Source organism: Lissotriton helveticus, chromosome 1_1 (genome assembly GCF_964261635.1).
Source record: "Lissotriton helveticus chromosome 1_1, aLisHel1.1, whole genome shotgun sequence".
Classification (NCBI taxonomy): domain Eukaryota; kingdom Metazoa; phylum Chordata; class Amphibia; order Caudata; family Salamandridae; genus Lissotriton; species Lissotriton helveticus.
The window spans coordinates 1,263,887,936-1,263,900,386 of NC_136057.1; the positions used below are offsets into that span (position 1 = coordinate 1,263,887,936).

A 12,451-nucleotide genomic window follows, 5' to 3' on the forward strand; every position below is an offset into this window, starting at 1 on the left:
TCTTCCATCGCTGTTTTGTCATACTACATTTCACCGCATCAAGTTATTGACCTCCTCATGAGTTTGCTACTCAGTCCCAGCCAGCAACTAGTCCCCTCCCAACGAGTGTTTACCTCTCCGGTCATCAAGCTTAATCACTACAGCTCGCGCCCTGTTATGACTGTTTTGAAGCCTCCTTGGAACTCTTCAGTTTCTTGCGCTTGTCCACCTGTTGCAACGTACTACTCTAGACTCCGTGCTCTCTCTCCCAGAATGGCCTTACTAAATGTACTTATTTGTGGTACATCACTGGGCCTTGGGCTGGGCTGTTAAAATAATCATCGGTTCTGTTCCAGTTGTTGCTGCCGTTCCTCCATTTTCCATACTTATAACCTAATCAGACCAGTCGTCCCCGCATAGCCTTTGCATGCGGGTTTTGTTGGTGAGCAGGGAGCAATCCTTTATTTTGTGTGTTGTGAAGTTGCTTCATCTCTCTGGACTTGCCTGGCATTTTCAGCCACTCCTCCCATGCGTTGCCGGGCTTGCCTTACCCCCGGGCTCTGCTTCTCCATCCGCGTTTTCCTTGTTTATGTTTAGGTGCCATTTCCTCTCCGATTTGTTTTGCTGGACCATGCTTAAACCACCCGAAGCAAAATACTGTGATTCTTACCTATGCACTTGTTAATCCATCAGCAATAACATCTGGGTTTCTCTTTCTCTCTAAACTGTTGTTGGGTTCAACGTTTCCACAATTTAAATTCTACATTTTAACTTTCTGAGAAGGCGAATCATTATATATTTTTCTTTTCTCCCTTCTTTCATTGCTGATGTATTCCTGATCCCTGTCCAGTTCTTGTATTCTGATTGGCTGTAACACTCAGTCAAAACAAATTAGCAATCCTCATTGCTTCCTCATTGCATTGACTGGTGCCATTACCCCCTGTTAGCACTTTCATCTTCCCTACTTCCTAATTGTGTCGTTTATCCTGATTTATTTGGATTTGCCTTTTAAGGCACACTTGGTCCAAAGCCATCCCTCATCTCGCCAGTCTGCCACATTTTTTTGTCTTGCACATGTGCCTGATTTTTGTCTTCCCGTCGAGCTGTATTAGTTTGCTACCTTCTTTAACTTGTGGCTGTTCCTCCAGTTAGTTCCATTCTTCCTATTTTGGGTATACTTTATTATTCACCTTTTCTGAAAACAAAAACGATTCCCATTTGGCCTGCTCCAAAATCCTCTTGGAGTGGCTGAACATGACTACATGTATTTCTTGTTCTGCCCTCATTTGTGTTTGCCTCTAGCCCACCCAGTCTAGTTGCACTTGTAAATGTTTGGCTTGACTTTTCTCGCATTTGCAAAACTTTAAGCTATTGCCATTGTTAATGGCAATGCCTTTTATATATGTTTTAAAAACCAACACGTAAATAAAAGGCATTGGCGTTTACAATGCCAACAGCTCAAACTCTCGCGAATGCGAGACCTATTGCATTGCAAATGCAATAGGTCTCGCAATAGAAAAGTTTGACCTTTTGGTGTTGCAAATGTAATTTTTTTTTGTTTATATTTTTTCAAATTATAAAAGTATTAATTTTGTTTTTTGTTAAGTGAATAGTTATAAATCTCCCAAATGTTACATTTATAGCATTAGTAAAGTTACATGTTTAGTTTTGTCCTTTTTTACATGTAAAAACTTTTACCATTAAAAATTAAAAACAACATTAGGTCACTATCCTTTATTTATAACATTTTACACAAAATTGTGAGTTTGCACATCAATACATGTAAAAAAGGACAAAACTAAACATGTAACTTTACTAATGCTATAAATGTAACATTTGGTAGATTTATAACTATTCACTTTACAAAAAACAAAATTAATACTTTTATAATTTGAAAAAATATAAACCCAAAAAAAAATATTTTACATTTGCATCACCAAAAAGTTAAACTTTTCTATTGCGGGACCTATTGCATTTTCAATGCTTGTTTATACTTACGGCATTGTGGTAGGGTATAGTTGTAACATCTGCGTATTTCTTGTGAAAACACCAATCAACCTGCATATACACTGTGGTCACAACGTTTATGCTGGCATGCCTACATAGCAAATTTAAAAGACTACACTGTGCTCACAACAGAGGATGTTGATTTATTAACGGGCCCTAAACAGCCCCCATTCATAGCTACCTGTCTGACAAGCCTTCTCGGCTCCTTATGAAAGGCAACATCCTTTTCAATATTCTGTGTCTCACAAGCAAATCTAAAACTACTGCACAGCCACAGTCAATGATCGAACACTACCTCCTACAGGTCTCCAGAAGTGAGTGCTGCAGCAGAGCAGAGCGAGTTCTCTACAACTGGCTGCGACTTATGGAACAGCATACCTCTAAACCAGCGATCGAGCCGAGGCTCAGTTTTTGTGATGTTGAATACCTGTGAACCACTGACTTGTAAATATTGTTTGACAGCATTAATGAGGACTATGTCTGTGACTGTTTCATCTTGAAAAGAAGTAGTGATTTTAAACTAGAACAGATCATTTGTTTCAATTTTTCTAACCCTTTTGTACTATGAAAGCTACAGGTAGCCTACTGCTCATCTCACAAGCTCTTAAGTCTTACCTTTGTGGACAACCACAGTTTAGGTCTACTCCATCTGCAAATGGGCTCACCAGGCAAGCAGCATCAGCTAAAGTCTGGGCTTCTTTAGCAGCAAATTGGACAATTAGTGGGCGGTCACCTAGTGAATGACAGAAGATGATGAGGATACATAAAAGATATAAAAAATATTTGTACATTGTCAAAGGTCTTCTTGGTGACTGTACACGGTGGCAGCAGTGATGATCATATAAGGAGTTTGTGAAGAGGTGCTCTGAAGAAGGTGCCCGATTCTCAAGCGTTGTGTTTTTATATGTATGCGGTTTACCTCTTCAAAAATAAAGACAAGTGTGTCCTTTGGCTACAGATTTCTTTATTTTGATTTCTTCACATGTTTCATTGACTGCGCTGCTGCCTTTGAGGGGGGTGACGGAAGTATGTTGTGAAGGAAATTATCTGCCTGTGAATATTAGGATCAGCAAACTTTTTACACCGACATATGGGATCAGATCAAGTTAAGAATAGGGTCAACTTGCTTTATAAAAATGTACACTGATTATGTGATGAAGCAGGGATGAGTTTTGTCACCTTTTATTCAGCCTTTATGGAGCTGGTCTGTGGGACTATTTAGGAAATGCATGTTATTTTTCACCAAAAACATGTGGACAGGTTTTACCTGTCTGCCAGTAAGAGTATGACACAGTAACCTTCGATCTTAGACTGCAAAAGACATTGTTTGCCCCACATGACTTTGATCAGGCTAATAAATTAGAGATGATTATCAGTAAGGCGAATGTTATTGTGTTTGGACAGAATCATGTGAAGCAATGATGCAGATCCATTGGTGAAAAAAGTATAGGTCGAGCCTGCTCTTCTAAACATTTGAGGCTATGGTTCGAGGAGGCAGGTAACTATAGATTGGACCAATCAAGACTACAATCTAAAGCAGCAAGCACTACTTTTAAAAGAACTTACTATGCAACTTACCACGCCGCCGTACCACGCATCCGAAGAGCCACCGCCGGAGGAAGATCCTTCTCCTACCTGGCGGCCAAGACATGGAACTCCCTCCCCATCCACCTTCGGCTGACCCAGGACCATCTCGCCTTCAGGAGACAAGTCAAGACCTGGCTGTTCGAGCAATAGCGGACCCCTTCCCCCAAGCGCCTTGAGACCCTTCCGGGTGAGTAGTGCGCTATACAAATGTTATGATTGATTGATTGATTGATTAGTCCCTCCCCAAAACTAATACGGTCTATGATTAAACTACATTTATCCCTGCATTAATATTTTTTCCTGGTAATACTGAAAATTGGCTTCACCTTTTCAATGTTCTTTGTTCAAGACTTGTTTGCCCTGATCTACCAAATAGGCCCAGATTCCTTATAAGACAAACTCAATTGGTTGAGTCTAATTTTCTAAAATATTGGTCAGCCAAATAAACAACATTGAAGGCTTTAGTGTGATGTGAAATGGCTTTCTATATTCCAATTTTGAGACCAAACCCCTGGTTATTGTATTTTCAGACTTTGTTAAACGATTATGTAAATGTAAAATTGTAAATTGATACTTGTATAGCGCACTACTCACCCGCAAGGGTCTCAAGGCGCTTCTACGAATACCGCTGTGGAACCCATCCTGACTTTCCCTGTGAGGTGTCCACTCCTGGGCACCCCCAAGGTGGAGGCCAGGCATCCTTAGCGTTGTGGGGGCCGTTGTGGAGATTAAGCAAGCTATTGCCCAGAGTTGCAGAGTGGGACTCCATGATTGGAGTAGGCACCGAGGCGAGAATTATCAGGTCCGTGGAATTTTTGAGCCCAAGACCCGCCGAGGCGGGGAATTGAACCCTGGTCCCGGGCTAGACCTCTGCATCAGGGTCTGCCGCTCTAACCATTGAGCCACACTTCCCCATTATGAACCTTGTGAAAGGTCAGGATAGGTTAGTGAAATATAAACAGTTTAAAAAAACGAATAACAGAAAGGCAAACGTTTGTACATTATCCCATAACCCAGGATCTACTCGTATTCAGCATGTATAGGATTCCTATTTCACTGGTAAACCCACGGAATATTTGTATACTTTGCTACCTGTATGCAATTTCTTGAATTTGAGGATTTTATTATTCCAGCTTTATTATTCCAGCTTTATTGATTCAAGAGGGCAGTTGTATGGGGTTGTCTAGGAAGTGTTGTCTCTGTGATTGGCAAACTGAAAATGTTTTGCATATTATGAGCAAATGCCCTGTGATTCTTAGCGGATACCTCTTTCTGTTAAAACTATTATTTAATGAGACCGGGATTTGTTCCTTCCTGGTGGCGTTCCAAAGTACTAGATTAGCTAGAAGAAAGTTCAGACTAGTTACATAAATAGGCTTGAGTTAACCATGCACTATCAATTAGGCTGCTGCACTTTTATACACAGGCCATTAGCTTTTCCATAAAAACTTATACTTAAGGAAAGGACGAATTTACAAAGTTGATCCTGAGAATAATGTATTTCCCCCTTAGTAAATCACTTCTAAGGGCAATTTTATGTTTTTATTTTAGGTTACCAACCCTGGGTTTTGATTTTAATTTCAGATTGTTTGCATAATATTATTTTTTGACTAATCAATGATAAAATAGACAAAACGGATGCTTCATGGTGGTATAGCTGTCAACACTCATAACAGTCTCTTTCTTGCATTGTTTATATTTTCTGGTTAGAGTTTATAGGCGTATGCATTGACAAGCTGCATGCTCTTTTCTAGCTACTCCTTATACTTTTTAGGAGTAGGAACCTGATAAGGAGCTCGCTGCTACTCAGCTTTTTCTTCAGGGACCGGAACTCATAACACATAACTATCATTGTTATTGTTTTTTTGCCTTCAGGCGATCTCTGTGCTGTAACCAATAAAGTATGGTGTATGTACAATTTCATAATTGGCTTTTCCTCTGCATACTATCTCTATGCTGTAATCAACAGAGCTTAATTATTGTATATAATCTTTATAGCCTCCTCTAACTAGTAATGTTTACGTTTTCTTATGTACCTGTAATTTTGGTTTGTTTCTACAAGCCATCTCTAGGCATCAACCAATAACATTCAAGCTATAATCCTAATATCTGAAACTGTAACTCTATGCAGGCACCTTATAAATCTGTGAGCGTCACAGTTTTTTTGGAATGGAGAAAAGAGACCCCGGAGATGCACAGAATAGCAAAGATCCTTACCAAGACACCAATTGCTCTCCATTTCAAGGCAAAGGCATATGGGTATATTGGCTTTGAGTACCCCCTTTTGATATAAGTGTGGATCATTGTGGCAGAATGGAGGAGGTAGATAATGTTAGAGGATCTCTTTGCCTCTGATTGCATATTTATATTTGGCCTTGAAGCTGCAAGCTTTATGCAGTGCCGTAGCAAGGGTATCATGGATCCTCAAGCAAGCAAGGAAAATGGGCCACCCTTCTTTCCTGCTGGGTGGTAAGAGAGAGCCTGGGGTGGACCACTCACAGCTTCAGCGCTGTTGCCACTGCATTTTCTGTACTAATGATCGCTATGCTGTGAGATTGTTGGTAAACACAGAACTCTGAAGATGCAAGAGCATCACATCCTATACAGTGAAAAACATCTGCATGACCTATGGAGCTTGGGTTAGACATGTCTGGTGCACCGGTGCAAGATGTTTCACAATCATCGCTATCCTGGCCCATGGTCTCCGTGCGGTTAAAGGAGGAGACAAGCTGCAGATGCCAGAAACAGGCTGCGGGAGACTGGAGGCATTAGGTTAAAAACTGTAGAATGGCTGGTAGCGTTTACTGGCGAAGGCTGGGGCTTGCAACATTACCGGTGAGACATAGGGTTGCAGGAAATGGAGGAGGCGGTCTGTAGGAGGTGCTTTGTACAGACGAGAGGCTAACATTTAGGATAGGGTTGTTGTTTAGATTTGTTTTGGATAACAGTTGTGGCAAGGATTCGGATCAAGGGTGTGGCTGGGGTTTTGTAAAGTCTAGGCTTGCTGTTGGCACCACAGCAAAGGATAGAGTGGAGGTTACGCTTCTGGATATGGTTAGTGCTTTTGTTAACTGGGTGCTAAACTGATATAAATACAAAATAAGGCAAGAATGTCTTGTATTTGCATCCTGGGCTTACCCCTGCTTGCGAAGGAGAAATTGTGACAAATCAGCGATGTGAAAATTTAAGAATTTCAGATCTTTCATAAGGAATTTGCCCAGCTGATTTTAGAGACAATAGTGTGGCATTCAGCTAGTTTTTGGGTTGTGTACAATGAGCGAGTCTACATGTTTGTGCACGCGAGTGCTACCCAGGCTTTCAGGAGCAGGGGAAGAAGTCAGTCCAGACACATGTTGCGAAGCACTGTGGGGTTAGCCAGGGGGAGGGAGGGTGCCCTCAAGGCTTCCCTGTGATTCTTGTTTGGTATATTTTTGCCCTATTGTCTGAAATGGACAGTGCCAGGTTTGGGGAAATATTTTTTTAATGTGGTTTCAACTACAGTAAGGGTTTAGGTCATTGTTTATTGAGGTTTGGCTTCTTACTTTCCCTCTCTACTCTAACACTAGGTATGTACCTTGCTACTTTATTGTTGGAGGAAGCAGTGTGGCTGATGGGTCACGTCTCTTCAAACAATTATCTTTCAATGAGAAAAATATTAACTGTGCAAATGAAATGCTTACTAGGATTTGAAATGTGTCAGGGACTCTTAAACTTGTTTAGGGAAATATATGAATCATTGGTAGTCAACGAGCCACTGAGACTATGAGGCATGGACGTCTGTCTTCACCTAGGACTTTGGTGAAAACAGCAGCAATTTATAAAGTGGTGGGAGACATTAATTTGAAGATATTCTTCCTCGTTCCTTCACCATTCCCTGTTCCTTCACTATTCACACGATCATGAGTGATTGGCTATGCACTAGTATGGTCCTTCCGTTGAGCGGCGCAGGGCAGAAGACACAGGAGAGGTGATCTGGCAGGTGGGATCAGCAGAGATGTCACAGTAGAAATATCATGTTTAAATTAAAACTTTGTAAGAAAGAGCACTAGGCCAATATGAAATCCCTTAGAGAGGGGATATTCCAGGTTTGTCACAGGGATGGATAAAGCAGTCTTCCTTATATGGCTTCCCAAAGCCCACAGCTCCAAGCCTATGATACAACCTACACTCTAGTCTACAAAAGAGGAAAGCCCTTCAACCCCTTAAATACAAAATAACAAAACAAGTAAATAGCAAAGAGGAGTAATCAGGCAGGATTCATAATTCTTTGGGAATGTGGAGGCCGAAATAACTTCCTTTCACTCATCTCAGTCTCTTTACTTCTCATTCTTCCTCCATTCTTAGTTGTTACAACCCACACTGTCCCTGCACCTTTCAACTAAAACTTCACTTACATATTTAGTGCTGTGTCCCCGACCTGGTACTTACTCTACAGACGCCCACCTTTTAGATTGACAGAGTAAGTCAACATCACTGTAATCCACCTTGTTGTTTTGATGGTCTCCTTCACCCTCTCTTGACAGCAAGAATACACACAGTGGAGTTTCTGCTTCTTTACCACTCTAATAACAACTTCTTCAGTTGGAATGGAGCACTCTTCACGCTAATTGATGCAGGAAGGACAAAATGTGGTGTTAGGGACCGTTCGACTCAATAGACTGAAAGGAGACTCCCAGTTATTGACTGGTGAGTGGTACGACAGCTCCACAATGAGCCATCTCTCTTCTTTCACCTCTAACCTTTCCGATAAGGCCAACTGAATACCCTCCCTAAAACACAAATTACAATGTTAAGCTAAACTATAGTTCAGAGTTCCTACAGGTATAAATATATGGGGTGATACTCGACCTGAAGAAGATTGTATATCTCCAGTTTCTATTTGAACATAATATGTGCACCACAATTCACCATCACCTCCTCAAGAATTTCTTCCCTCTAAATTATAGAGAAACAACCTAAATTTTCCCCTTCAGGCCACAATAAAAATGTATCAGATTTATAGAAACCTCAGCCCAAGCTTTAAGAGAAGGAGCAAGACATTTTCTCAGACTGCTGATAACAGATTCCCAAGGCCAAGCCTTTGAGCTTCAAAAAGCGTATTTAATTCATGGAGAGGTGAGTGCAATTTTGTGCTGACTGCTATTCAATGGGTCGGTTTGCTTATAGGATATTTGCCTTGACACATTTGTTCATCTATGTGGTATGAATAACTGCTGCAGCTTCTGAGGTTCTATGCGATCTTAATCAATGGATAGCATGGAAATCCTTGGCAAGTCATCCCTTTTGCTGCACTCGTTGGTTTGAGGGAACTGTTATATTCTGGGACACAGGCACCAGGAGTATCGCCCATAACTTACAGCAAACTGGCAAATCTCGGTCCTTTAGCAAAGGCTACAGGAAAAAAACTAGGCACCTGGTAAATGACACCTTCTTCAATTGCTTGTGAGATTGCGTAGGTACAGTACAAAGTATGGGGAAAGTCAGAGGATCAGAGGGGGTGACAGTCAGTAGCACCCAGACAGGTTGAAAAAGAATCTCTAACTAGTATAAGTGTGTGGCAGTGGCCTTCCTCCACAGAGCATCATGTTCAAAACCCACCAATGGTTACTGTCTAAGTTAGTGAATGAATCAAGGTGCTATATGAGTCCAATCTACTCACAGGTTTGACCCATGTGAACATTACAAGTTCAAGAAGAGGTAGCACACCATTTTTCAATAACACCTGCAGTGTCATATTTCTAAACTCTAAGTCGCTCGTTTTTTCCCAAATATTGGACTGTTTAGCTTATTCTTAGTCCATTTCTTGTATTTTCTCTTTTTCATTTATTTAGCTATATTAAAATTGTGATTTTCAAAATGTATTTGTCTGAAAATTGATTACTTTAATTATGAATGGTGTTGCTCAGTTAGTCAAATCTTTTTTTAGTTAATACACAGTAAACTATAAAAGATATAGACAATATAAAAACACATACATCATTCATAAATCAATCTTACAGGTCCAGATGAGAAAAATGCTACATAAAAACAAGTTTGTTCGTCCAATAGTAACTGCAGATACAATAAGGAAGGTCTCAGGTGGGTAAAATATTTACCAACCCTAAATGGGCATCTCAAAGTTTTGTATAGATGTTTCTAAAAATAACAGAACATGATAAAGTGAGAAGTATTTTGTTTAGATGACAATTTGTTGTTGTTAATACAATTGTTTATCCCAAGTAACGTCTGAAACAGGCTGATGTGCTGTCTGCAATTGCTTTCTGCTTACTTTAATAGCCCAAATTTGGCAGAACTTCTGCATTGATCCATACCTATGTCCTTCACTTGCCCGCACTCTGACGGAGGGTTCAAAAAATCATCAGAAAACATAAGCCACATTCTGACTGCCCCAGGTTACAGCTTATTATAGCTACCTATGCTCAGACAATGGTGGGGGACTCTGAAGAATAACAGCCATATATCCTGCGTCTGGAGTAGACGTGATCTTCAGGTCACCAATGTACATCAGGATTAGTTTGGCATATACCATGAGTGCTAGTCACAGCAGAGAGGGGCTTTGTTCTTTTTTCTACAGGAAGGATGAAGCTTGCTACCCAGAATGGAAGACTGGTGGATGACTACAACCTGCTAGTCTGGTAATGCCTATAGTGGAAGTGTTGCATACAGCCATTTTACTATGATGGACTTATGTGCATGTGAGGAATACATGGTGGAGGTGACAGCATTGTTGAAATACCAAATATTCATATTTTAAACAGTGAGTGCCCAATAGGTATAGCAAGGGCGATGGGGCGCCAAACGGAATTTGCTTGTAGTAATAGAATGCTTTGATGCACAATTCCTATAGTTGGGAAATACAGCAATTGTACAGTACTGCACAGTGCTGGAGTCCAAGCCGCCAGGACTTTGATTTTTTTTGCACTGGCAGAATCAGGAGCACTAGAGCACGAATACTTGCAAACATTTTCCCTGGGGCCAAAATGTTTGGTCTTCAATGTGTACGAGGGCTGCAAGCAGAGTGGTGGTGTGGGATTGGGGGGTGGTAAGATGGGTGTAGGGGAAGCATAGCATATACATCTGGTGGCTGAATGCACAAAGTGAAACCGGAAACCATGGGACTAATCCAGTGGCGGCTGGTGACATTTGAAAGCAGTGGGGCGTAACAGTTAGGAATTCTTTATAAGTAGCGGGAGAGCAGTGCATCTCTATTTACTTTTGCTATGTCAATATTTTTTTTTTTACCCCCATCTAACCCATATGCTCATAACCACAAATACAACTGGAACACATGCTCACTGCCCTGTGCGCTGTGCAGAGAGGCGCAGGACTGGATGGCCATCAAGATTTCTGAACACCTTTTTCGCTCGCTGACAGGCACTGTGAGAAACTCGCAGTGACCTCCTCCTCAGAGCTCTCAAATGGTACAACTCAGTTCAAATTATGCACTGTACAAGAGCAATATTATACATGAAAAAATTCAGAAGCAACACTTTTAGGGAATGTAACTAAACAATACATGCATTCTAAATAGGAACTAGGGGCCATATGTATCATACTTCCGTTTTGCGAATTCCAAATAGCGAATTTTAAGGAATCGCTATTTGGAATTCGCAAAACGGTATGTATGTACAAAATCGCTTTTCAATAGTGATTCCTTACCATTCCTAATTTGCGATTAGCGATTAGCCAGGAGGCCCATAGGAATGAAGGGGCAATCTGCGATTAGCAATTTGCTAATCGCAAATTAGGATTTTTTTCAAGGGTGCAGGGGTGTCTCAATAACACCCTGCTGCACCCCTGAAAAAGACATTTGGGGGCATATGGCGCACATACATGCCCTAAGGGCATGTATGGGCGTCATATGGCACCTTTTGTTTTTTGGAAAAAATCTTTTTGAAAAGAATTCGCAAATTACCATCAACTAGAAGTTGGTGGTAATTTGCGAATCCTTAATGGCATTTTTTGAATATTTTTTGTTTGATACATTGCATTTAAGGAATCGCAAAATTTGCGATTCCTTAAGTGCAATCGCAAAATAAGGAATAGCAAATTTTGCTATTCCTTATTTTGCATCAAACATGTTTGATACATACCATTTGTCAAATTAGCATTCGCAAAGGCCGAAATTCGCAGAATTTCGGCCTTTGCGAATGCTAATTAGCTTGATACATATGGCCCTTGATCACTAAACATAATGGTTTAAAGTTATAATTAAATGTTAAAATGTTGACATTTACTTTCCTTAATGCACTTGCCTTTGATTTGCCATCTCTCTTCCAGTAGTGCTCCAGCCTCCCACTCCAGTGCCACTGCGCTCTTTTTCCGTGTGGCGCATCGCACAGCGTGGACTGTGCCACACAGGTCCCTTAAGTTCCCTCTAACCTGCATCTAACACTATTCAACGTAAAGTTAAATAGCAAAGACCGTGAAATCGCGCCCAGTATACTGATTTACTCCCAACTCCCAAGAATATATATTCAAGTATACTGGCAATACATATTTTTAACATGTGGGTTTACCTCAAGTTAAAATAATTGCCCATGCACAATAACATAAATAATACTACTCACAATGTCGTGCTTGAAGGGATTTCTACGGCGGCAAGACAGAGTCTGGTCAGCACTGAAGAGCGCAGCCCGGCCTATCTCGAACGGCTGCAGCTGCAGAGATGCCGAACTGTGCCGCATATGGCAGACAGAGGCTTCACAGGTTGGCACCTTCGTTCACTGTCAGCACAGCAGCCTCCGGTATGAGCCTGCAGGTGCGATGTGCACAGACTGTAATAGTTCTCCTTTGCCTGAGTTTTTTTTTTTTTTTACTGTGTGGTCACTCTATATGCTCAGTACCTGCGAGCGACTGGCGGCAATTGTCCTCAGAG

General features: G+C 41.1%; 1 protein-coding gene across 1 annotated transcript in view; it reads right to left on the minus strand.

Annotated features, from left to right (window-relative positions):
- The window catches only part of DUS4L (dihydrouridine synthase 4 like), a 102,256-nt gene that overhangs the window by 23,817 nt on the left and 65,988 nt on the right, over window positions 1-12,451 (minus strand). The window contains exon 4 of the mRNA XM_078680268.1: window positions 2,602-2,719. Coding sequence (XP_078536394.1) covers window positions 2,602-2,719 — 118 coding nt within the window. The remainder of the gene's footprint in view (window positions 1-2,601; window positions 2,720-12,451) is intronic.